At 40.0% G+C, this 27,742-nt stretch overlaps 1 protein-coding gene across 1 annotated transcript in view; it reads right to left on the reverse strand.

The window, feature by feature from the left end:
• Window positions 1-27,742, reverse strand: part of KIAA0586 (KIAA0586 ortholog) — a 72,768-nt gene that overhangs the window by 32,286 nt on the left and 12,740 nt on the right. Inside the window, exons 15-27 of the mRNA XM_029964300.1 lie at window positions 22,003-22,191; window positions 20,540-20,721; window positions 19,226-19,333; window positions 17,645-17,719; window positions 11,799-11,995; window positions 11,477-11,595; window positions 10,710-10,894; window positions 7,542-7,701; window positions 6,732-6,954; window positions 5,944-6,185; window positions 5,390-5,460; window positions 3,226-3,360; window positions 1,442-1,622 (exon numbers count right to left, since the gene is read on the reverse strand). Coding sequence (XP_029820160.1) covers window positions 1,442-1,622; window positions 3,226-3,360; window positions 5,390-5,460; window positions 5,944-6,185; window positions 6,732-6,954; window positions 7,542-7,701; window positions 10,710-10,894; window positions 11,477-11,595; window positions 11,799-11,995; window positions 17,645-17,719; window positions 19,226-19,333; window positions 20,540-20,721; window positions 22,003-22,191 — 2,067 coding nt within the window. The remainder of the gene's footprint in view (window positions 1-1,441; window positions 1,623-3,225; window positions 3,361-5,389; window positions 5,461-5,943; window positions 6,186-6,731; window positions 6,955-7,541; window positions 7,702-10,709; window positions 10,895-11,476; window positions 11,596-11,798; window positions 11,996-17,644; window positions 17,720-19,225; window positions 19,334-20,539; window positions 20,722-22,002; window positions 22,192-27,742) is intronic.

Genomic DNA, 27,742 nt, shown 5'->3' on the forward strand with positions numbered 1-27,742 from the left:
GGGATGGGGCAGCCACAGCTTCTCTGGGCAACCTGTGCCAGGGTCTCACCACCCTCTGAGTAAAGAATTTCTTCCTCACATCTAATGTAAATCTCTCATCTTTTGGCTTAAAACTCTTCCCCTTTGTCCCATCACTATCTGCAAATGACCTAGATCACTGATTTATTCCTTTATCACAGTGTCCTCAGTGCTGACTGTCCTCCAGCAACAGAGTTAAACAAGTGACTTGGAGAAATGTCTTACCCCAGGGAGCCTGATGTAACCAATCTCCAAGCAACAAACCACTTTAAAGTAAATGTTTAACAGTGTATAATTTACCAGAATGTATTTTCAATGTATTTCAACATGTAGTTGGTCCAAAATATTTGGTCACAGCTACTTTAAAAGATTACTCTCTGTGCAACCAGTTCAAATGTTTAATCACTTCAAAACCAAGCAAATATTCTTATTTCTCCAAGATTATTTTTGCCACGTGTCGAACACATTCAATATCAATCCACTTCCTAGTGGTCAAGGGTTAATAATGTGATATCTGCTTTCTTTGTCAGATCCAGAAACGTGAAAATTAAAAGGACAGAAAACCAGCTGTTTGATCACTTTAATTTACACAATTTCTGATGAATCAGTGCAACCAAGTTTGTGTTGCAACAGCTTAATAATTATTTCAGTCTAGTTTAAACATATTTAAAACCACAGTCAACAAAGAGTTTCTACATGCTTGCAGCTGTTAAATTAAACAAGCGTGGATGTACATTTTCAGATGACAATGGAGACACTGGGATAAAAAAATCAGGGAGAGGAAGGATGGACCACTGGCTTCAGCACTGGTTTCAACTGAAAAGAAATAAAAGTCCCTGGTTCACCACAGCAACTTATCCCTGCACTGCCTTGTACAAGCCATCATGTGTGTTCCTCAGCCATCCATGTGGGAAAATACTAAATATTAATTTCCCTATCATTATAGGAATAGATGAAGCTGAAATATATTGCCATTTATGAGACACTGCAGCATCACCAGGATGGAGTGCTAAAAGCCAAGAGGAGCAGTGCTGTGTAAGGGGACAGAGAGAAGTAGCTTCAACTGCTGGTGTTAATACCTGTCCAATGGGAACTACCTGCACCCCTGGTTAAACTAAGTGTTTTTCAGGACTGAATTTGACTTAAAAGAATAAAATACATACTTTACAAGTTATCTTTTTCATAGGCAAGTGGCTATTTGCCATGATTTTTGTTCAATTTGTTAAAGATTGCAAAGAAGAGTAAACACATGGCTTGAATTAAATCCAGTTCTCAGAACAGGGATGATAATAATTTCATTGTAGGAACTGCCTGTGAATTTTGGATTTTGAACACACTGTCTGAAATTATTTCAGCTTTATTACACAAAACCCCTCAGAATCCACATAAATATCCCAGAGAAGAATTAAGAGTATAACTGCACCTCCAATTTGGGTGAGCTGTCCTGGGGACACAGGACGGAATCCCTGGTGTGGTCTGTCCTCAGAGCTCTGAGCAGTTGGATGGTCCAGATAAAGGGAATGTCCCATCAGGATTCTCTCTTCTGCTCTGGTCAGCCTTGGTCTTTGACCTTCACTGAGCTCCCCAACACTGCCATCAGAGTCCTACAGAGGACACCAACATCAGAACAGCAGGTATAAAAAAACCTCAGTGTATATCTTCCAAACCCAGGCATTGTTTCCTAAGTACATCAACCCATAAAACATATAAACTTAAGTCTGTTTGCACTGAATAAAGAAAACAAACCCAGGAGATACCATCTGGGTTTGAAATTAAGACCTGCATTTATCAGCACTGGACAGAAGAGGGTCACTTGCAGCCAAACACCATTTATTTTGTTAGTGATATCCCAACGTGATCAAAACCTAAGTTATATTTTTAGCACATGAAGCCTTTAATGTTATAGATTTGGCCATGCTGACTGCCTGACCTTGAAACATTGGCAGCATCTAAAAGCTATTGACTCTCTGCTGTACTGCATGTCAGATAAAAGGTTCAATTTTTAAGCAGGTTTGGAGGGCACTTAAGACAGGGATGGTTCTCTGGATCCTGACTTTCAAAGCTGCTTGGAAAAAACAACTTGCTTCCATTCAGGAAAACAGGTTGAACATACACAGGTGTGCACAGTGTATGTTCCAAGGCAATATTAGTAACACAGGGGAGAATATTGTTTTTCTCACAAAGGAGAAGGGATCCCTGCACACACCTTGCCAGAATCTGGGGGGAGTTTATCAGTGCCTTGCGTGGACAGACTGAGTGGTCCCTGACTATGGGAAAGGGGAAAAGCAAATTAGAGATGCATTTGTAATTGGCAGTGCTGATGAGAAAATGTCACTGCAATTACAGCCAGACTCTGGAGCTGACACTGTAGAAAGCTTTTCACCAAGTCCATCCACCAGAGCTCATTAGCAAAATAAAGAAAGACAAAGGAGCAGTTAAGGAAGTGAGTCAAGTCAGTAATTATTTAGACTAAACTGACCAAGACAGAAGGAAGAAACTGCATATGCATCAAGAAAAGCACAAAAAGCAAGAGCTGCTGTAAATGAAGGTGTTCATGGACCATACTGCAGTATTCAAAGTTCACTTCCTTCCAGTATTCCTCAAGCTTTGTCAGTCAGAATAAACACCCAGTCCAAATTACTGTTTTCCACACAGAAAGGAGTTAGATGTATAACAAAAAAAATTGTGATGCAGACAGTTCTATTTTTCTGTTAGCCTTTTTTTTATTATGCCAACTGAACAGGAATATTTTGAGATTCTGTTACAAGACCAGAATCAACAAAGTGCATTTAAACATTTAGTGAGTTCTTCTTCATACCTCCCTAAAACACTCCTATGGCTGTTAAGTGCAGTGTCCTTGTACTGTCAAACATTCCACCTGTGCTGCTGAAGTGACAGGAAATTCCCTGGCACTCAGTGTGACAGGACAAATGTGATAAAAAAATGGGAATAGTTACATACATACCTTGAAAACTTGGTACATGTGGTGTTATGTACAGTTTGTTTACAATAATATTTCAGTGTTTTTAAAAGGTTTTACACAAGAAGAAGGCCAACAGAAGTTGGATCACTTCCAGCAGGGAATGAAGTGTATGAACCTGTTCTACAGCCAACAGGTAGGATAACCTTGCAATATTTTATCTACTTGTGAGTAGGAAAGCACCACTTCAAAACTACTGCAGTGGAAAGCAAAGGACAGTAAGTTACCTCCAAATGGTCTATTCCCTCTTGTGGAGAAACAGGTGCTTGATTTAATTTGGCTAAAAGAGTCAGGACAGGATCCCTGTGAAATCCTTTATCCAGCCTCCTCACAACTTGCCCTTCACTCGGAGGATCATAATCCTAAAACAAAGAAACAAAACCCACATAATACATGATCCAAAACTGGTTTTTGTAGGAACTTGGCTCATTCTTACTTTAGTTCACAACTAAGCTTTTTTTGTTTTTTTTTTAAACAGGAAGATGTTACAGTTGTAACTGAAAAATGGTGTCATGAAAATTCAGGCATTTAAAAATAAGCAAACAGATGACACACTGCTTTCTCCTTTAACCACAGACATGCACAGTCTTTATTTGATGCAAAAGACTGCAATACTTAGGGAAGAGCAAGGTCCTTTAGGCCTCCAAAGATCAGGGAAACAGTTAAATCCTCACACACACCAGTTGCTAGCAATGATCTGGCTGCAGAGCTGCTCTCACCAAGCAATTAAGTTCCTCCACCAAATAGAGGATGGAGGACTCTTGGAAGGATCCAGGGGACAAAGAGAGGGAAGAACATCTCAGCAAACAAATGTTATTCTGATGAAGAGAACTGTAAGTTCACCTGATATGGAGAGTCTTAAGCCCAGAGTTTAAGAGAGGATGTGTGGCAGACAGAGGAGGCTTTGAAGACCTGCAAGTTCTGGGCACAGTCTCATAACTACAGTTGATTTTTTTGGGGTGTCCTGTGCTGAGGGAGTTGGACTTAATGATCCTTGTGGGTCCCTTCAAACTCAGAACATTCTCTGATTCTATGGCATGAATGAAAACATGAATATTAAATGGAAAAACATGCACAGGCAGAGTATGGCCATGTATGTGTAGAAATGTTTAGGAAGGAGAGGCAGGGAGAAGAGAGGTGGACTCCTATTCTAGGACATTTAAATTTGCCTTATGGAGCTTGGAAGGGACCTCTGGAGATTGTCTGGTCCATCCTAGCTGCTCAAGGCAGTTCTTTCAGCTTGGTTACCCCCAAAGTAAAAACATTTTTCATACTTAAAAAGAATTTTCTGAATTTCAACCTGTGTCCACTGCCTCCTTTCACCAGGCACCAGGCAGAAGAGTCTGGTTCTGTCTTCCTTCCCTCTCTCCACCAGGTATTTATACACATTGGTAAGATCCTCTCAGAGCTTTCTCTCCTCCAGGCTGAGCCATCTGAGCTCTCTCAGTGTGACAGATGCACCAATCCCTGAATCATTTTTGCAGAGCTTTGCTGGACCCACTCCATTAAATCCTTATCTTTCTTATACTGGAGAGCCCATAACTGGACAGAACACTCCAAATGCTCTTACCAGTCCTGAGGAAAGAGGAAAGACCTCCCTGGATCTGCTGGGAATGCTCTTCCCAGTGCAGCAAAGGATGGTGGTGGCCTTCTTTGCCTCAATGGCTGAGCCATTTCACCTTGTCCACCAGGATTCCCAGACTGCTCCCCAAAGCTGCTTCCCAACCAGTCAGCCCCCCAAATGTCCTGGTGCAAGGAGCTGCTCCTCCTTGGGAGCAGGACATGGCATTTCTCCTTGTTGAACTGAATTGTTAACCATCATTTATATCACAGCTCTGTCCTACCAAACATTACACAAAGTCTGAGAGGGAAATCAAAGCATTTGAGGGAAAGTGTTAAAACAGAAAGGGAATGGAGAACATCTCGACTTGAGAGGCTTCCAGGACAAGGGACTAAAGCAGATATCAGATCAGGAACTATACTGATGTTTTAAGCAGCTTTAACTCCAGCCTCAGCAAACCCACTTGAATAATTTAATCACACAAGCAATTAAAAGATGGCTCAAAGCTGGAACAGCTCAGAGCATAACAATGTTCTATTCTGTTTAAGATGTCTTAAAACTAAAAACAATAAAGAAACAAAAATGTGTACTAGCTTTCTCTCACCTAAAGAATTACATAAATCCAACTTTTTAAAATATAAATTAGTTTGTATAATGTCAACTTTTTGTCTTTGATGTTCTGAAATTCTAACACTCTTTTTGAGTGTACAGCTTGAAAGTGCAAATTTAAGGAGCTGGTAAGTGAAAATGTTTAAAGCACATCCAGTGAATAAAGATGCCCCAAGGTGGAAAACACATTAACTCTGTTTCCTTAGGAAACATTTCCTTACCATCTCATTGGCATCTCGTAAAGTGCTGGATAAGCTCTCAGTGAGGTTTGGAAGAGACAGTCCTCCTTCTGCTAAGAATGAAAAATATTTTGTGTTACAGCTATTAAAAAAAACATGAATGTTTTTACATGGAAAAAACAAGACCACATTATTTAATAATTACGACGCTGTGCTTCAGTAAATTTGGAAATTCCTACTGCTGGATGTGTCATAAAGACATATTTTCATATTTCTCACACTTTGCTTTCAGTAAGAACTTAGTACCACATGGTACTTGAGCATGACAAGTCCCAATTATTTTCCAAGTTGATCTCATGACAAAAGAACAGATTGAATCTTTTTTTTTCATTGCAAAACAGCAGCATTTTGTTCAGAGATAAAAAAAAGAACAACGAACTCTCTTCAATCTTCATGAACTGCAAGTTAAGGGCCAGGTTAATGCTTGCAGTTTTATCAGAAAATGTATGAAATATAACTTCAGGAGATTGGAAGAGTTTATAAAGAATAAAAATTAATTCAAACTCTAATTTCCACAGATGTATCCAGTTGGTTACCTCCTGCAGCCACCATCTGTCCATAGCTGAAGAGCACCTCCCCTTCTGAGATGGGTCTGTCTGTAGTTTCAGTTTCTGTGGGGGTGATGCTGCTTTCCTGTGTGGACACTCCAGAACTAAGTGTAGGTGCAGGGGATGGAACCTGAAGGTTGTTTGGAAGTGACTCCAGGGGCCTCGCTGAGGGCTGTGGGGATGGTAAAATCAAGGCCTCTGGTTCCTCATCATTAGCCACTGACATCTCACTGCAAGAGGAGAACATGCACTACATGAACACACCAAACCACTCTGAACAATACAGACTGAAGTCCTAATTCAATACTGACAAGAAATTAATTCCCAAGTATTTTTTTCAAAAGAAGGAACACGGCATTTCACAGAACAGCCTGAGAACCAACACGGCTAAATAATATTATTAACAAATTTCTGGCTCTAACTAAAAATTAGCAGGTGTATTCCCAAGGAGGTAAGAGAAAAAATAAATGCTAATAACACAATATTTCATTGTCAGTACATGTATTACTGGCAGGTGTAGCAATACAAGTTTACTATGGACAGCATTCAGCAGGACAATGAATAAGGACTGATAAACCCCGAGAAAGGTTATGATTCCACATTTTTTCTCCAAAATACAATACAAGCAATTAAAAAAGAAAATAGAATTCTGGCTTATCTCATTGCCTCCTGACACACAGATAAAGCATTTCTTTCTACTGGCTTTTTGAGGCTATATGTAGAAAGAATATACATATCCATGTTTTTTGGAAAACTGTGCAGCCTGTTCAACTCACACGGCCTTGGGACGGAGGGGTTCCTCAGCTAAAGGACTGGGTTTCTCTTCTTCCAGAGGAAGTTCAGCACCATCCCACGGGTTTGGAGCCTTTGGACTTTCCATTTTGGCAGCGTGGGAGCCCCCCTCTGAGGCAGGAGGGCTGGGTGTGGTTGCTGTGGGTGTATTGACAGGGGTAACCACGGGTGTGCCAACACGGCCCCTGGCTGCTGGAATCCCAACTCCTGCAGGTGTGAAGCCAAATTCCAGATCAGAAAGGAAAGCAGGAAGAAAATCTCAGATCTAGGCACTTCTACCAAGCACTTGCAGTTTTTGTGATACCTTTTGATAGCTATGGAGACAAGACTAGATTAAGAATAGCTTCTTTTAATTATGGTGTTGGCACCTGAAGAATTTAGAGTAAAACCTCAATTTCTTACTTCCTTTAATAAGGGAGACTGCTCTGCATTTTAAAAACACTCTCCATTTACTTGAAAAGTGTGCATTTGACTTAATTAACATTAGAAACGCAGGAAAGAGCAAAAGACAGTTATTTTTCTGATGTGAAAAATTGTGGAGGGGTTGGGAGGGGTGGAAATGACACAGACCACAGAAATTCGCATTAAGTTTGAAAATAGAACTGTTACCAAACAAAAAATGTTTGCTTTTTATATAAATTAGCCCATATTTTCTCTACTACATGAGTTCCCACTTGTATTGTAGCCTCAAGAATATTTATCCTGAGAGATAACATGTCTTTGAAGAGGAAAATTAAAGGCAGCAGATTAAAGCATATTTGCTGCTTCTAAACTTCAATTATTATTTTCAATACCTGTTTCTTTAGGTTTTTCACTCTCGTGAACATCCCCACTCATTTCTGTGGGTGATGGAGATGACTCTGGAGTTTTGACTGGGGGCAGTTCCTTTTCTGAAGGTGGTGTTGGTGGTGGTGTGGCCTGGGGGGTTGGCAGTGGTGTAGGCACAGGAGACTCCTGAGGGGAAGAAAAATCATAACCACAGTTGTTATCTCCAGGCAGAATTCCTGCCTTCCAAGTATCCCCAGAGAGAGCTGAGGAAGAGAGAGAGAGAGGCAGGTTTTCACAGAACAGGAACAGTTGTTGCTTGGATACATCTTCATGGATCTCACTCCTCCACCTAAACAGAAAGGTGTGCGGGGTTAAACAGCGTGACTGGAGAAAATAAATTAAAGCCTTTACAAATTAAATTAAAATCATTAGAATGATTACACTGGGAAATCATTATGTATGGAATAGAACAGACTATTTCAGTTGGGAGGGACCTACAGTGATCATCTGGTCCAACTGCCAGAGCACTCCAGGGTGACCAAAATTTAAAGTATGTTGTTAAGGGCATTGTCCAAAAGCCTCAGGTGGGGTATCAACCACCTCTCTAGGAAGCCTGTCCCAGGGTTTGACCACCCTCTTGGTAAAGAAATGCTTCCTAATGTCCAGTCTAAATATGAATTATATTATTACATGAAGTTTAATAAAGCATTTGATACAATGCTAAGCAAGAAAATATTTCGTGACACGGGTAAAATTGAGTGACACGGTAATTTTATGGTAAGAAAAATCAGCTAAAAGGAAGATTACAAACAAAGGAACAGACAAGACAGGAGAGCACCAAAATAAGCACAAATGTAATTGTGATGTTCCTTTTAAAGATGACAGCAATGGACATAAATCTGACAAGTATGATGGTTGTCATTGAAGTTGCTATGGAGGAATATGATGGACCTTTCCAGAATTTTTCCAGCTTTGTTCTCTGACATTTCATAAAGAAAACAAGACAACGAGGCTATAGGAAGACTTCCACTATAGTTTCTGAAGAATAAGTCCTCAGATTTTTATTAGAATCTCTTATGGAAAGTGGAACATGCCAACACATTTGGCAGCTCACATTGTGACACCAAAGAATTAAGGAACAGTTGCAGTTCTAGATAGGAAACTTCACAGTGGGAAGGGACAGATCAAGATGCATCAACTACATATTCAAAAACTTCTGCTATAAGCTGAGCACAAATGGAAAAAGAAGCATTAAAAAAAACCCTCATGATAGCACAAGCTAAAGGATAGCTACCAGCTACAAATATGGAAAGGCTTTAAAAAACATAATTGGCCACCTGAGATTCCAAGGAAGGCAGGAGAGTATCACTACCACAGTACAAGGCACTGAGGAAACTCCATCTCACAGACCACATTATTATTAAAGATGTTATTAGCATATTAGTGTTACCTGTGCTCCAGACCAACCTAAATTAGAAAACATCAAAGCTGCCTATAAGGAAGAGTCAAAAAATGGCCCCCGCGTGGATGATTGATTTATTTAGGCTAATTAAACAAAGGCCAAAAAGGACAAAACTAATCTCTTGGAGTGGGCAGCATATATGGAATAAGGAAAAAACAATCATTTCAGGATTATGAATAATTCATAATCCTAAGGATATTTCAGTTGAAGCTGGTACAGCAACAAAAGGGCCATTAGTAAATGTAGGATGGACAACAGAAGAGGTTTCCAAGGACCAGAATAACAGGCTACAAGGAACATCTTGGACATCAGGCCCTCCTTGGTCTGTAATGGAGTGGGGAAGAGATGCAGGAGGGCTGTATTTCAGCCCACAGCAGTGAACTGATCACTTCTGACTACAGAATAACCTGTTTGTCCCTTCCAGCAGGCACCAGGTGGTATTTCAGCCTAAATACACTGAGCAGAACAAAATGACTGATCTCACTTCAACAAAGCCTCCAGTAGCTGTATTTCTAAGCACAGCAATTTCCACATGCATCCCAAAGACATTACACAACACCAGATTGCAGCACAGCCACGTTGGTATCAAAATAAGAGCCAGCTGTCATCTGATTATCAAAGGGAACACAGGAAATTATCCTCTATTACAGGAAGCTCTACTAATCAATTAAGCATTTACTGAAAACTACTGAGCTCAAAACTCAGAAAGAATTAATAGCCATTTTAACAGATATTAAAGAATGGCTGCAAGCCCACAAGACCAAAAATATCACTCTCAGCTTCCTTTTCTTTTTAGATGAAGAAATTAGTTTCTTTATATTTCATTTATTGCAAGTGAGCAACAGTAACTTATTTTTGTTGAAAATAACATGAGCTGTCTTTTGACAATGTGAAATTAAGTACCAAGTCCTTTCCTTAGAAATGAGTTTTGTGCTCATCCTTAAAGTAAATAAATAAATAAATAAATAAATCCAGCATGTTGCAGCAGCACAAGGGAATTGATTTTGATTTCTCTTCAATTTCTTTTTTCAAAAGTGAAATAGAATCCCAGAATGGTTTGGGTTGGAAGGGATCTTAAAGACCATCCAGTTCCAACCCCCTGCCATGGGCAGGGACACCTTCCACTAGCTCAGGTTGCTCCAAGCCCCATCCAACCTGGCCTGGAACCCTTCCAGGGATGGGGCAACCACAGCTTCTCTGAAAAACCTGTGCCAGGTCCTTACCACCCTCACAGCCAAGAATTTCTTTCCCAGTATCCCATCTAACCCTGTCCTCTGGCAGTGGGAAGCCATTCCCCCTTGTTCTGTCACTCCAGGCCCTTGTCCAAAGTCCTTCTCCAGCTCCCTTGGAGCCCCTTTAGGAACTGGAAGAGGCTCTAAGGTCTCCCTGGAGCCTTCTCCTCTCCAGGATGAACACCCCCAGCTCTGTCTCCAGAGCAGAGGGGCTCCAGCTCTTTGAGCACCTTCATGGCCTCCTCTGGACTGGCTCCATGTCCATGTCCTTCCTATGCTGAGGACTCCAGACCTGGACACAGCACTGCCAGGTGGGTGTCAACAGAGCACAGTAGAGGGGCAAATAGGTTTAATCTTGTTGCTTGCTGGGGTATAATAAGGAATTATAAAAAAAGGCAAACAATTCACATTCAGTTCATCCATCCATTCCTGTCCTCATGCCATGGAGAAATTATCCCTTAGAACTTCTGTAGGAAGGCTTAGATAAAATGGACACTTACCACCTTAGTCACTGTGCTTGGAAGAACATTTGGATCAGGAACTGCCCTCTGAGCCTCACTGTCACCCAACATGGTTGCAATTGTTTCACTGAGAGCTTCATTTACAAAATGATTTATCATTTCTGAGTCCACAGGGACACCAGCGTTGACAAAGAGCTGAAATCCTCCTCCACCTGCAACTTCAACTGAAAATGAGGGAACATAAAACTCACGTCCAGGTCCCACCTCCTAAAATGCATGTTCTGTACTGCAGCCACTCATTTTGTTCTCCATGAGCTTTTAAGCATTCCTTTGAAAAAAGTGATTTTTTTTTTTACTTTAAAGATAAACAAGAGTAGACAAACAATTCCTGATCATAAAAGAAGGCAACAGCAAAGAGCAGTGACATCACAGGAGAAATGCATTTCTCTCCACTCTCACACATTTACAAAGTGGAGGGTGATTTCTGACATATCTATTAACAAAAGAAAGGCAAACAAACATTACAGGCTTAGCAAAATGCCAAGTCTGATTTAGATGGCCAGTAACAGAAGGTGATTTGTACAGTGGGGTGATTTATGCCTTCTTTTCCCTTTTTTTCCCCCAGATAATTTATTTCAGTGGCCCTATAACACAACATAAATTAAAGTGTGCACTGCTGCTTTTTACAGTTTCACTGGTTCAGCATTATCCACCCTGAGGCTCAGGCAACAGCTACCTACACAGCTTGTGAAAATTAGCCAAAAATTGAGATATCCCATCTGCTGGGAACAGTAACTCCCTCTTACCAATGTCAGGGGTTACAACCTCCTCGTCTCCACTCTCCGAGGTGCTGACACTGGGCACTGTTTCCTTCTGAGCTGGGCACATCCCACTGATAATTTTTGCCATTATTTCCTGTTCCACCCTGGCAGAATAAAATCTTTTTAACTATCAGCAAACACCAAGACACCTAAAAGCACACAAAAGAGCATCCTTGACATGAAATGCAGGGCAGCTCAAAGGAAAAGGAAGAAGGGAACAGAGGCGAGAAGAAAGGGAAGGATAATTAGGGAATCATTCCTCCTTCCATATATATTCTTTTGCCACTTTTGTTACATTGCAACTCACCAATTTATCAGCCTGTTTTCGATGGTTTCTCTCCTTTGAATCAGTTCATCCAAAACATCAGCAGGCTGCTGAGGGGCAGAAGCCACTGGAGGAAACAAAGGACCGTTGTATTTTGGTGAGGCAACTTTAAACTGGCCATTAAGCTCCAGAAGAGGCTCAGAGAACTCTGGAATTTCATCCCTCTCCTCTTCCTGATCCTAATAAATAAGGAGTAAATTAAGTTATGGTGCATTTCTGCAAGGCAATGTCACTGAGGTAGCTGTCAGGTTTTTTTCTTTAAGAAACACTTGTAGATGTGTCACAGCACACGAACCACGTTCTCCCTCCTCAGTGTGTCCTAGTTAATTGATACAACTCTAAGCTTAGCAAATCATAAATCTGTAGAGGTATAAAGTTATAGGAACTGCTAAGTAAAACATGATTTGGCTCCTATTTCCTGCCTGTGCTGCACAGGGCAGAGAGCCAGTGGTAATGCTAACACTTGAAAAATGTACTTGTGACATAAGTCAAGTTTCTTTAATGTACACAACAGAAACGTTCCTCCTCTGAACAAAAAACTTCAGGAAACTTTCTACAGTTACTTGTTGGGTTAAGGCTTTTTTGTTTTGTTTGGGTTTTGGTGTTCTGGTTGCTTTTTTTTTAAAATGAATTAAACTTGTTCGTTAAAGCTTCCCGTCTGAAAAGACACATTCCCAAAAGTTAATGAGCATGTAGTCTGTCAAAACTCTAATAAACTTGAAGACCAGACATTAATATTTTACACATATGTTACACGTGTGTTTACAGTTTCATTAAGTCCAGCTGCTGAAAGTTAGAAGTTATTTCTGGGTAATAATTCACAAAATCCTCACAGACATCTTGATTTTAATGATAATACGCTATTTCTAAAAAGTTATACAAGTGACTTGGTGTGTGTTATAATGTTTGGCTGTTCCCAAAGATGCCTCCCTCCTTTTTCCCTGGATACACAGCACCAAGTCCCAAAAAGCAGTCACTAATCCATCATACTGTAATGTCTCCTGATGGATGAGAACCTGCATCCTTCACTTGTGATATTAAAAGCAAATGTCTCTAATGGCAATATGATTCTCTAAGAAGAAAATTTGGCATGGCAGAAAGAGATGAAGAGCTGGGCCCTAAATTACCAGTGAGAGGTATGTGATGGTGCATAAAAGAGCTCCCTGTAAATCCACATTTACTAAGATTAATCTCCAACACAGTGAAAAGAGAAAAAAAAAATCTTCCTTTCCTTTACATAAATTAAACTTACTTTTAACTCATAAAAGTAAACAAACAAACAAACAAACATGCTATATATTATCTATGAATAAAAGAACAAATCACTGAAAACAGAAAGAACAGAGAAGGGGAAATAAAAAGATAGTGACATTTTCCTGTCTCCTTCCCCAACCCAGCATTAATAATTCTCTCCTACCTTAATATACTTTAAAACTGCAAAGTCAGAGAGGTCCCTGATGGGTATTACAACAAAGAGCTGTTGGGGAGCAGGATCCTTCTGGATCTTTATATAGGGATAATTCTTCAAAGAAGTGAAAATATGTATATTCTTGAAGAATATGTATATTGGGTGGCAAACAAAGATCTCTAAACCATTCTGGGCAGAGAAATAACCAGTTTAGTTCAACTCAGAAAGCACTGGGTGCCTTGCAAGCTGATAAGCAGTTCATGCTATCAGGATATATGTACTCAGAACCATAATTCATTCTGACAGCAAATGTAAAGATGTCTTTGTCCAGCATTTCATTATGCATTTTCTTCTGCCTGCTTTACTCCATAAATTTTCTTTGATGTTGCCTATTTAATACTTCTGAGAGTATGCAAAATACAAACATCTGGATTAAATAAACCAAGTACATACAATAAATCTTACATATATTTAGTAACTCTGACAAACTTTTGCAGTCCTCCTGCATTTCTAAAATATTTGATATTTAATAGTGCACAAATCCACAATAATGGACAAATCCAGAGGAAAACTGTATTCATTTTGGGGTGATATATCACCTCTGCTGAAATAAAAAAATAGTGTAACAGTCAGTATTTAATTATACAGATTGAACTTGAACATATATCACCTTGTAGACCAATCTTGAATAATCTGCACTTAATTCTGCATTTTGCTTCCCTGGAGACTGTTGAAAATACCTATCACGACTCCCAATCAAAATATGGCATAAATTAGAAGGTCTTTCAGATATGATTGGAATATTAATCACCATACTTTATTATAAAGTATCAAGCTGAAATTCTATTTCCCAAATTACACTGAAAGAACTTTAAAAAAAAGTTCATAATGATTAGTGGTATGGATTAGTTTTGTTCCATTACCAAACACGTACATGCAGAGGCTTTTATCAAAGCCTCCCAAAACTTAAGCCATGGATTTCTTGATGGATTTCTAAAGCAATTCTCACAGGCAAGGCCAGGCTGCATTGCAGGTGTCACCTGGGGTCTTTTGTCTGGAGAGTCACACGTGTAAAAACATCCCTGTCCCCACGAGCGCGTGTGGGAAACCAGGGCTGAGGGAAATGCATTTACTCTGAGCTCTGCAGGTTCTAAATATTGAGTGCTGTTGAAACTGGAAGCAAAATTTCTGAGAATCAAGTCACCACCTTGCACTTAGGGCATGTTCAGAGAGAGCAAAAAGGGTCTCCAATCCTAAATCCCACTAAATTTGCTAAAGCTCCCCCCAGATGTGGCTGCTCACAAGAGTCGACACAATAAATCTGAGAGTTTGTTCTTGGTTCATGTGAGCAGAGCAAGGTCCTCACTCTGAAAAAATCCCAGAATGGTTTGGCTTGGAAGGGATCTTAAAGATCAACCAGTTCCCCCCCCTGCCATAGGCAGGGACACCTTCCACTAGCCCCAGGTTGCTCAGAGCCTCATCCAGCCTGGCCTGGAACACTTCCAGGGATGGGGCAGCCACAGCTTCTCTGGGCAACCTGTGCCAGGGCTTCACTACCCTCACAACCAAGAATTTCCTCCTAATCCAACCCTGCCCTCTGCCAGTTTAAAGCTGAAAAGGCAAGTTCATGCAAGGAAACCTCTTCTGTGCAGAAAGTGTAAACCTACTTTGTTGTAGGTGCAACCATTGATCAAAAATAAAGAAATCAAAGCTGTTGCTGTTTTCTGCTTTGTTCCATAAATTTTCTTACTGTGAAGTAAGAGCACCTAATTCAACTATTCTGGAAGATGGAGCTCTGAGTCTTTAAACACAAGATAGGGAGGTAGCAATGGGGGTGGGTTGTGTTTGACAGGTTGGGGCACAGTGCAGAGTGTTCCATTATGTGACAAAAGGCCTGTCTCCACCCAAAAACAGGAGCACAGAGGAACAATAAGAGGTGGGAGAACAACCCAACCAAGCACCAGACATGGGTTATTCCAAGGGCCACCACAGGAGAGGGCCCAGCCCCAGGGCCCAGCAGTGACACCCAGCAAGATGAGCCCAAGGAATGACTCTCCATGGCACCTTTCTTAAGGTGGGGCAGGTGCATTTGGAGGAGGTGATGACACTATGAACTGTTCTGGGATGCAGGGAATAGGTATTCTGGGATGGAACAACACTTTTTATGGGGTGTTTACAGTGAGGAAAAGGAGATGTGGAAAGAAGAGAGGGTTTGATTGGAAGGGACCTTAAGGATCATCTCATTCCATCCCCCTGCCATGGGCAGGGATACCTTCCACTAGACCAGGTTGCTCCAATCTCTGTCCAACCTGGCCTTGAACACTTCCAGGGAAGAAAAAACAGGAAAAGATAAAAACCCCAAAAGATATTTCACACAAATACTTATCCTCCTCAGTTCTAAGAGAATTAAGTTCTCATAATAAAAGGGAGAGGGGGGGAAGACAACAATGAGCTGTTTTTCCATACAGCATTTTATGCACATTTTTTCATGAATCTGAAGCCTCTTTTATAACAATAACTTTGCTTTCTTTTGATGTCTTAAATACCCCTGCCACTCCAGAGATTGATTTTATGCTTCCACATTGTGTTTGCCTTGCACATTTTTAAGAACATTGTCCGTGTGGTCACAGGCCAAACATATGTTTCACTTGGAACATTTTTTGGTATTGTGGTTAAAATATATCTCATTGCCAAAAAAAAGAGATAAAAGCAATCCAGGAAAAAGATGAAAAAAGAAAAGATGAATAACTATTATTCACATAATAAAAATTTAACATTGCAGTATTTTTTGTTAGTTCATAAAATGATTTCTTGAATAGCTTTCCTCTTTAGTTTCATAAATTAAAGTTTTTTTTTTAATGCAAACAGAAGAACAGTGTCCACATAGATTTAAATCCTCCCCTCCAACAACATCAGTAACTTTGAAACTATAAGTGAATAAAGCATTTGCACAGTTGTGATGGACAAACCACCAATTTAGGTTGTTTTAACCAACTGATGATGTTAAATGATGAATTCATTTTAAAAATAAACCTACCATACTGACCTGTAGGCTACAGGGTTAATATTCAATGTACACTCTAATCCTGGGATCCAGAGCATGAAGAAGAGGTAAAAAGAATACATTTGGGGGTAGATTTTGAAATGCACACAGCAAGTCTTGCTCACTGAAGTGAAACCCTCACCAACCTTGAGGGTTTGTCAGCCCCTACTCTGACATGAGGTCAGCTGATTAAAAGAGGACTTGCTACCTAAAAAAATTAAACTGTGAAAGAGTTTCTCAAATAAACCAGAAACGACAATGTTGTCAAATTTTGGAAATTCCTAATGAGATCTATGAGATGAGCAGTACATGAGTACAGAGAATGACAGAACAGGCAAAGTTGGAAGGGACCTACAAGGATCATCCAGTCCAGCTCCTGGCCCTGCACAGGACCCTCCCCAAGAGTCACATCATGTGCCTGAGAGCAATGTCCAAATACCTGAACTCTGTCAGGCCTGGTACTGTGACTACTACTCACTGTTTGTCCTTTCTCTCATGAAGTTACAATGTTTGACTGAAATGAGATATTGCTAAATCATTTTAGGGCCTCAAAAGCACATGCAAACTGCTCTATACCAAAATTTTCTAAAAGGAACCCTCAGAAAATACTTTCATTCTTTAAAAGAGAGGTCACCTTACTTTAAAATCTGTAAGAGAATCTTACACAGAATCACAGCACGGTTTGGGTTGGAAGGCACCTCAAAGACCATCTCATTCCAACCCCTGCCATGGGCAGGGACACCTCCCACTAGCCCAGGTTGCTCCAAGCCATTGAACACTTCCAGGGATGGGGCAGCCACAGCTTCTCTGGGCAACCTGTGCCAGGGCCTCACCACCCTCACAGGGAAGAATTCCTTCCCAATATCCCAACTAACCCTGCCCTCTCTCAGTTTGAAGCCATTCCCCCCTTGTCCTGTCATTCCAGGCCCTTGTCCCAGGTCCCTCTCCAGCTCTCTTGGAGCCCCTTTAGGCACTGGAAAGTGCTCTAAGGTCTCCCTGGAGCCTTCTCTTCTCCAGGCTGAACAACCACAGCTCTTTCAGCCTGTCAACATATTCATAACCTTCAGAGTTTTAAATTGTGAAATCCAAGTGCTGTAATCACTGCTGATTTTAGAGAACTACTTGTATTTCTAGTGGATTCTAACATATCCAAATAAAAGCTAATTTTAACTTTTTAATTCTTCAAAAGCTACTCTACTTTACCAACACACAGTAATTTCTAATATTCTTTATAGCACTGTAAACAGGTAGAGTAGTGCTCACAGTGTGTACTTTTAAAGCTGCTAGTATTGTTTACTTCGTTTTCAGATATGACAGAATGATATAAAACAAATACACATTTTTTTAAAAGAAAGGACCCTTTTGCAATGTGATTACCTGCATGACATCAGTGACATCAATGAAATTAGTTCCTGGAAACTCTGTGTCTTCACTGTGTATATCTTCTGGGGTCTTATAAAGACAGATTGCAATTGTTAGGTATTTCATACAGGAGGGGAAAATGCATTAGAAGAAAAACTTCATGACAAGAATGCAATTAAATCACCACTCACTGTCAGTAATCTGAATTGAGAGAAAATGCTTTATCCACCTTACAAGTCAGGAGGAATTTCTTTGCACAGCATAAGGAGAGATTATCAGAACAACAACTTCCTGCATGCTGACAACTAAAACCTGCTGTTACCAAATCTAATGGAATATTTCAGGATCAAAAGCTGTAGGGCAATAGTCTCTAAATTGCTCTTAAGCAATTTACTGATGTACAATTTCTGTGGTGTTATTTAAAAATCAGACAATCACAGAATGTTTTGGGTTGGAAGGGACATTAACTACAATCTCCTTCCACCCCCCTGCCATGAGCAGGGACACCTTCCACTAGACCAGGTTGATCTAAGTCCTGTCCAACCTGACCTTGGACACATCCAGGGATGGGGCAGCCACAGTTTCTCTGGGCAACCTGTGCCAGAGCCTCACCACCCTCACAGCCAAGAATTTCTTCCCAATATCCCACCTAAACCTACTCTCTGTCAGTTTGAAGTCATTCCCTCTTACTCTGTCACCCCATTGTAAACAGTCCCTCTCCATGTTTCTTGTGGGTTCCCTTCAGGCACTGAAGGCTGCACTAGGTCACCCCAAAGCCTTCTCCTCTCCAGGCTGAACAATCTCAATTCCCTCCACCTTTCCTCACAGCAGAGGTGCTCCATCCCTCTGATCATCTTGGGGTGATGGAGTAATATAGTTTTAAAATAATAATCACTATTTTAGCCCACAATCTCTGTCTTGTTCAGTGAATACTTTGACCACAGGACTCTGGAGGACCCCACTCCTGAAGTCAGAATAGCAACTAACACACAGGGCAAACAAAATGTACAATAATTATACAAAAACCATCCCTGCAGCACCGTGCCTTCACACTCTCCAGTCTGTCCCTATTGTTCAGCAGGCAGCAGTCACCCTTAGAGTTGTACAAAAACCTTCAGTGCTGCTTAGATTAGATTAAAAACACTTCTGAAAAGTTCCATGGGAAGAAAATGGACTGGTCAGCTCCACACACCACGGGCTCCCAGGGACACAAAATGCCATGAACCACCAGAGAACAGCCAAGGAGCAGATGGAGGAATGAGGAACATCCTCAGCCTTCACATCAGAACACTGAAGCCAGTGTAAACCAGACAGACATGGGCCAACAGGGATTATAATTCTTAACAGGGCACAGAAACACTGTTTTTATTAAGAATTTTACTATGGTGATTATTTAATCTTGGAAGAATAGTGTCTTGCTATAATTTCTCATGTTCTTAAAACAAATACTTTACACAATAAATTCTCTAGAATAATTACTCAATTTTTCCTGGAACTGTCTCATTTCTCTAACTAAAACAAGACAATGAGATAGCTTAGCAGTAATTTAACATATTTTCTGTTTTGAACAAATCTGAATTCACAGACAATCAATACCTGTATTACAGCATCCACAGGAGGAAGAAGAGGTTCAGAGTCTGGAAGAACATGGTTTACACTCACACTGTCACTTGAAACACTGTCAATGTCCACATTTGGTAACACCTGGGAAAGAAAAAAAAAAGCCTCAATATAAAAATCTATGTATTAGCTTGGCTGTTATCACTGAACTTTTTAGATTCTTCCAGCTGTTACTGAGCCACTAAACTTCAGAGACCCCCCCTTTTCTGCTGCCTGGACCTGGTATTACCTTGGTTCTGAAAAACAAAACCCTGTAAAAAACTAAGGGCAGAAATATTCACATGTTTTCTTGCAGTACCTGATTTTTCCTGTTCTTTAGTTCCCTGACACTTTGCCTTGCCTGTGACAGAAGGTGAGTGTACCTGTTATTGATAATTTATTATTTATATGGGAGATGTGTGTTTGACTTGCAATTTGTTTGCACTGTGTAGGTTGGTTATTGGCTTCACACTGTCACACATCTAGTAGAGTAAAACAAAAGCAAAATTGTATTACAATATAAAACCAGGTCCACTGTAGCATCAAAATGGATTGTGTGTCTGTTAAGAACAAAGATTTAAATGCTTGCTTAATTCCTCAGGGAAAAATCACATTAAGCATTTAAGAACTGGGTGAACTAACAGCAAAATGTGGGTGGAATAGTGACACAGCAAAGGAACAAACCACACAAAACTCTACCTGTATTTAACTCTGAGGCCCATGAATCATTTGAACCTGAAAGGTGTATGTGGGATGTGTACAGTCTCAACAATCTGAGCCCAAAATAATGAACACATAAGAAACATTCACTTCCTTGACAACAGACTCATGTTAAAAATTAAAACAACAAACTCCAGCCCACCAGGTAAGGACTGTGGAGGTTGATTAATCTGCAGTGAAATCCTTGGGTTGACAATCATGCTTGAAACAGAAATCTTAAAGGCCAAAGCAGTCATCCAAGAAAACTGACATTTATATTTATACTTTTTTTGATTCCAAGTTTGTTCTGGCTGAAAAATCTCATTAAAAAAAAAGAAAATGCGACACAGATCTATTTTTACACACACCCTGCCTAGGTGACAGAGGGAAGAAACAGTTTTCTATTTTGGTGAAATAATAAAGATAATTGATAAAATATGAGTGAATATATTAGCACAGCATGAGAACCTCCTGGTCCCTCCATGCTATGTGTTTCTATTGCTTGCTGAAAACCATCTACTGATGTCAAAGAGCACTAGTGGTGGATCAGACTGCCTTTAATTAGCATTCATTAAAATAAACAAACAAATAATCATCACTCTTGAGAAGTACCTGCACAGAGAGCTGAGGTGGATCCTTCTTCTCTGATCTCATCTCTATCACAGCTATGTTTGGTTTTTTTATCTCAACTGGAGGTTTTGGCACTTGAGGGAGGGAGGTTGTAACTGTGACAGGGTGTGGTTTGTCTATGATGATCCCAGCAGGCTGCAGGGATGTACTGCTCTGGGTCTGACCTAAGGACAGTTGAAAAACAATTAAAAATGCATCTAAATCTCCAAAGTCAGCAAATTCATAAATTAATTAAAATTAATTTCTACGTGTCTGTGTTTCATGTCAGACTGAGATTCTGTGTGCAATTACACACCAATTAAAAAGCCCCCTATTAACACTATGGGGATTCACCAGGTAATTTGAAGGCTTTCCCAGCAGAAACTGTAAACTCAACAGTGCCATTTTTAAAAATTACTTTCTTGACTGTGGTGACACCTACTGCTGAAAATCAGAATTGTGTTTGCTGATCAAAAAGTACACACCATGTTTCCCCCACCTCACATTCTTGTAATCATATCCAAAATAAGACTACACTTATAACACCATCTCACAAATTTTTGAGAGACCCTTTAAAAAACATAATTCTCTTCCTTAAATGCCAATATAATACTAACCCTTCTCAAAACAAGGCCTGTAGAAAGGTTCTCTTCAAGGTGGAAAAATACAGAACCTTTTAACAATTGATTTAGTGTGTTTGGCACAATCCTACTGAAACTGCTGGGCTGAAGTCATTGCAAATGTTGAATCCAAGGGCCAGTAATTCAGTTCCTGCTTATGTGGACACCAAACTTAAAGCCAGAATATGAACCCTAGAAGTGGAAAGTGTGCAAGAAAGGGGACAGGTAAGCAATAAAAGTGGGGCAATAAGCTCCAGTACCTGAAAGGAGCCTACAAGAAGGATGGAGAGGGACTTTTTACAAGAGAATGTAGTGACAGGACAAGGGGGAATGGCCTCAAACTGACCAAGAGTAGCTTTGGATTGGATGTTAGGAAGAAATTATTCCCTGTAAAGGGAGTGAGGCCCTGGCACAGGTTGCCCAGAGAAGCTTTGGATGCCCCAACCCTGGAAGTGTCCAAGGCCAGGTTGGATGGAGCTCTGTGCAAACTGGTCCAGTGGAAGGTGTCCCTGCCCATGGAACAAGATGATCCTCAAGGTCCCTTCCAACCCAAACCCTTCTGTGATTCAGTGAAATAATTGCTCTACCAGGGTGTCATTAGACATCCAGAATAAAGTATGAGGAAAACCAGAACATTTTAAACTGATCCCCCAGATATCCTATGGGAAGGGCAGCTGCAAATCTCATGGACCAGGGTAAATCACAGAATGGTTTGGGCTGAAAGGGACCTTAGAGATCATCTAATTCCAACCCTCAAACCACTGATTTAAGAAGGAACAAGTCGTATTTCCATGAAGCAGCAGCAATTAACCTCCACACATCCTTCTCCAGGTTACTTACTCCTACCTAGTGGAATAGCCATGGGAATGAGGTGACCTTCAAGGGGACCATAGGCAGGAGGCACATCCTGACTGGGACTGAAGACATACTGATTTTCCTGGGCAAGAGCATACACAGGATGCTGTTTCCTGGGGCTGGTGATGACCTTCTGTGTGTGAGAAGAAGTCTGGGTTCTTGCTGACTTAACCTTTGTACCTGAAACAAGAGCAGATAAACTGCATGTCATCGACACGTACAAACCCAGGGACATCCCACATTCTGCTAATTCAAGCCTTCCTGCTGAAGGAATCATAAATATTTGCTGAGGGATGGAGGGAGTGAGGGAGGGAGTCAGGAAGGGCAGAATCTAGAAGTGCTAAGGGAGATGTCTCAGTACTGACAGCAATGAAGGAGTTAAAATTGCCATTTTCAAGCTGAATCTACCAGACAAAAGCACAGAAACATGAAAAGAACACAAGGATGGTAGCAGGATGAAACGAAATATGTGATTTAGCTGCTAAGAAGAAATCCATGATTTAGGTTTCAAATGCAGCCACAAGACTGACAGGTACTCAAAGGAACAGGTATAATCTACAAATTCCTGGTTTAACAACTCACTGCTACTGGCAAATCAAGCCATAATATCCATAATTCTTGACTTCCAGCATCAAGGAAGCACTGATTTCTCTGGTCCAGTTTTTAAACTTTATTGTCAATAGCAGCCAGAACTAATTTGTGTGTAAAAGTATCTTCAGCATATAGCACAGGAGAGCATTTATTGCAAAGTGCATTTCTCACTGTACAGTCATGCAAGACCTTATTCAGCCTAAATTTTTTGCAAGCAATGGTAATTATTAAGGAAATGATTAACTTTAATCTAAATGGATAAATTCTTCCCAAAAAGGAGTCAACCACTGTGAATCAAACAGAAGTGCTTCTGCTGCTACTTTGCAGACATCAGGAAAATGAGTCTGTAAAGAGTCACTTTGGTAACCAGCTCCATCTCTTTGTTATAGCCAAAAAAATGTCATGTTACTCCTCTGTTGTTTCTAATCACCACCTCCCTGTGTTAACCTGTGTTCGTGGCCACTTAACACGTGGCAACCAGCACTTTTTAGCTCTGTTCACATTTAAAGAGCCTCCTAATTAACTGAAGAATGAAAGTCAAGGATTATAAAGTAGGGGGATGAAAAAGATTGATAATCTGACTTTTAACAAATGCAGACAAGCAAATAAGGCAATTCTCTCACAAAGTGGTGTTTTTGTACAGACAAATTATGGGTTATAAGCCTGGAAACAAGAAGAGCAAGTCACAACTCTTCAGTGAGAGGTCAGAAAGAAGAGGCTCTGGGAAAGGCTTTGCTGTCCCGTTGGATAAGCAATGGGAAGAGAAATCACAATATAATGCTGTGGCCAAGGGGATAAAACCCTCAGATGTGTCAACAGGATGTCAGAGAGATGGAGCAGGAGGAGACTTCCATATATGATAACTCTGCATTCAGTACTAAGTCTGTACCTCTGTAAGTATTAAAACAGATTGGACATCAAAAGGCCTTTTTCATTTTTTAAGGAAAAATCACCAGGAAGCTGCAAACTGAAGCCAAAACCTCACTACAAATCAGATGCTCAATTTGAAGTGTCCTATTTCCTACTGAACCAGAAGGTGCCCAGCCAGGGGGAAGAAGCAACTAAGGGTAGAATTTCTGATGCCTTTAAATGCTGAGCATGAGCCTTTCTGCCCAGCACAGGTTAGCCAGAAAAACTGTTCTGCAGTCAGAGACAAATTACTGGAGTCAGGAACATAAACAGATACAGTTCAGAGGCCTGTGATTTAGCAGAGGTCACACTACATGATCTCACAGTCCCCCTTGGCCTTGAACTTTTGAGCAAAAGCAGGAATTGGCAGGGTATCTGTAGTGCTGCCAACTTGTAAAAACAAGGTTCTCACAGTGGGAATGATGAAGTACTGTACACACACAGCACCTCATTTTAATTGCTTTCAACTTTTCATTTCCCCCCTCAAAAGTTTATTTGCACTGGGCAGAAACTAGACATTTAATTAAACTTAGCTTTAAAAAAACTAGTGTTTTACATCTACTTATCAGTTCACATTATGCAAGAAAACAACTCCAAGGTTGTTTTTTTTTTTTAGAAATGATCTCTTACTCATAAAAGTGTTGGTTGATTTTTTTTCCCCTAACTTCCCATAAGAAAGCAAGCATTAGTCACCAGAGTTTATTTGCAAAGAAAATGGTTGAGAGTTATAAAATGACTGAAAAGAGACTCTCCAGATGGCCATTTCAGTCTTAAATAAACATCCTTATTCTAACACTAATTTAAACCAAGCTCAGTGGATCGCTCTGACAAAACAGGGTCATTTAATAAGTCTGGATTTTCCAGCCAATCAAACCCAAGGCCAAAGACTTCCAACTATTCCTAAGCCTTTATCACCTGGGACATCAAGGCCAGGAAGGGAATCTGAGGGTGCAGATCTGTGAGATTGGGTTCTTCCTTTCTTTTTTTTAAAGAACCCGGTGCTTTAAAGCACTCACTCAACTCTGTTGCATTTTATTTACACTCCTACTACAGAGGAGAACAGATCTGTTTCTAATTTTATTATTTATACTTCCCTGCCATAACAGGATCTTCACAAGAGCAGCAAAAAAGCATTTAACTGTTTCATCTTCACGAGACCCACGTGAAACACCAGCTATTACTGTTCCATTCTGTTGACGAGGTGCAGGAAAGCACAGAAATTAAGCAACTGTCTTACCCAGAGTCAGGTAATGCCAGTATCAAGCAAAAGCTGACCTCATTTTAAAGCCAGTAAAATCAGAGAACTTGGAATAGGACATATTCATTGGAGTGCTTCCTTTAAATTCTTCCTTTCTTCCCTTAGATAAGAATACAAGGGGGGGGGTGTCTTATTTTATTTACTGCCCCAATAGAGACAAAACCATAACTTTCCATAAGTGCAGCCTGGTGTGAAACAGAGAAACAGATTTTCTGGTGGCTTTATTCCTGCAAACACACGTTGCTGTGCTGCTGCTGAGTGACTTCATGGCTTGGAATGGGAAAAGGCTATCCAGAGTTCACCCTGTTTTCAGGCAAAGAGCTTTAAATGGTGTTTGTCACACGCAGGGGTGCTGGAAGATTGAAGGCACCATCGACCCAGTGCAGTTTTCTCTTTAATTTCTATTTGCCTCCAGCAGAAAACAAGCACAGGAGCAGCTTCTTACAATTCACACAGCCTGAACCTTCACTTTTCACTGACACCACGGAATTAAACATGTTATTGGGAGAAAACTGCTAGTTTCAAATCATCAAATAACCTATTAATTATAATTAGTTGGAGGAGGGGGGCACTCTTTCTACCACTTTACAAGATACTGTTGCTGGAATGGTGAAATTGGCCTCCCTGGAAAGGTTGTGACCTTCCATAAAGGACAAGAGGCCAATAAATATAGAAGAAAATTCATTTTGGACTCAGCAAAAGCAGAACTGCTGATTGAATATTATTAAAGAAGTGTCTGTTCTCAATCCAAATCTTAGTGGTCACTGTGTTACTGTTATTGCTACACCAAGTGCTTACCAGCACACATTTTGTTCAAACAAATCTGTGCAGAATAAATTAAATTATAGGTGCACAGCCTAACCAGGAGTCAAAATGAGAGATCTATCATGCTGGTCTACCAATATAACATTATTCACCAAAAAAAAAAAAAAAGACATGTTTCAAGAGAGGTAAAATAAAATATACAAGCAACAAGACTATCTGTTTTCATGTAACAGACTATCTGTTTTCATGTAACCCGTTCTCACCTTTTAAAAAAAAAAAAAAAGTAAGTCTTGAGGTTTTCTAGGTTTTTGCCAGGACTGTAACTCACATTTTCCAGGAGGGTTATGAGAATTGGGAATACTTTCTACCAGTAACACTTTTTCTTCATGGATCACAACTGGGCTCCAGAGCACAGGTAGGAGAAGTGCCAGGGAATGGCAGGAAGAGCACGTGGGGCTAAACAAGAGATTCTTGTACTGTTTGGAGGATCTGCCACTGTGGATGAACATTATGACCACAGGATGGTCTGGGTTGGAAGGGGCCTTAAAGACCATCCACTTCCAACCCCCTGCCATGGGCAGGGACACCTCCCACTAGACCAGGTTGCTCAATGGTATTAAAATAATAATAATGTAAAAAAACCTCCCCAACAAACCCAACCTCAAACCCAGCAGTGCCTGCCTTCAGAGACATATCTGTTGTTTTACACCACACACTTTAGTGGCCCAAAAACATGCTTTCATCAAGGGACTGCCTTCTGATGTTCATCTCTTGTGTTTCATACAGAACAGAGCATTTTTACAGCTGCAATAAAAGCTCAGGCAGCGTTTTTAAAACGTGACATTTCAGATTGCATCAAGGATATTTTCCCTGCGTGGGTAAGAACAGTGCAAGTGCAAGAAGTGTGGAGGGAGCCAGCTCATATTTTCCCATTGATGCACATCCTATTAACTCCACTGTGCCCATAATCACTTTAATACCTCTTACACTGAACCCTCTGTCCCATCTCCACACTTTCTCTCCATCATTACCCTTTATCATGTAATTTGCTCACTGTATCTTGCAGTAATACCATACAAATTAGATTTTCTAACATATCAGTTAAAGATTGACCTTATCTTCTGCATTAAGAATCAGCTAAATTTTCAGAAGATAACTAAGAAATAAAACTGATCCAATTAAAACATTACTTTCTACTAATTCAAGATTAAGTTTATCCACACTTAGGTCAGATATCATAGAGTCTCCCTTTTTTATAATTTTTACACATTTTTAATAGGTTTGAAAATTGGTATCTTCTTATCTTAATACTTTGCCTACAAAACTAATGCATGGAATTCATTATTAATCCACTAATAATCTTTGACAATTAAATAGCCTTAACAAGCTCTTACAGAAAGGAGTTATACTCTGCTTTAACCCTGATTGGACTCACAAAAGAGGTTGCCTGCATTTAGTGAACTTCACCAGCAATTGTGATGACTTCTTTCAATATTTCCAAGTTAACAGATGTCATCTTCAAGCCCATACATTTAATTTTTCATGTTTCAATCAATGTCTTAGAAGTGGGAAATTAACTCTCAGGCTTCCTTAATCTTTCAAATCTCAGTACCTTTCTGAACTCTGAATGAATTAAGCACATAAATGACATGACTGTTTAAACCTGACACAAAGAATTCATCTCTCAGTGACCTTTATCAAAAGCCAAGTTCATTTTCCAACACACTCAGCTTTCAGATGGGATCACTTCTGGCAATTCAGCTCTTTATTGGACAACAATAGAGACATATTAATATACTTCTTGAAGTATTAATATACTTCTTAAATTTAGAAACATCAAATTAGATTATCAAATAAATTTTATTTATTTGATAATCTAAAGTAAGTGAGATACACACTAGGCAAGTCTGAAAACTTATGGGTTTTTTTTTTTCTTTTAGTTTTGAAAAGAGCATCTTAAATAGAAATAGAAACAGAAATGGATTATTTCACGTGGACAGGACCTACAACAATCATCTAATCCCAATGGATTAGATAACCTGAGCAATTCAGGGCTGACCAAAAGTTAAAGCCTGGTATTTCTATACACATATATTTTATATAAAGATATATAAAGAAATAGATCTAGATATATAGAGATACAGATATAAACATATTATTTGTAAGGGCATTTTCCAAATGCCTCTTAAACACTGGCAAACCTGGGGC

The sequence above is a fragment of the Manacus vitellinus genome, unplaced genomic scaffold, assembly GCF_001715985.3.
Source record: "Manacus vitellinus isolate BGI_N305 unplaced genomic scaffold, ASM171598v3 scaffold_6_pilon, whole genome shotgun sequence".
NCBI lineage: Eukaryota > Metazoa > Chordata > Aves > Passeriformes > Pipridae > Manacus > Manacus vitellinus.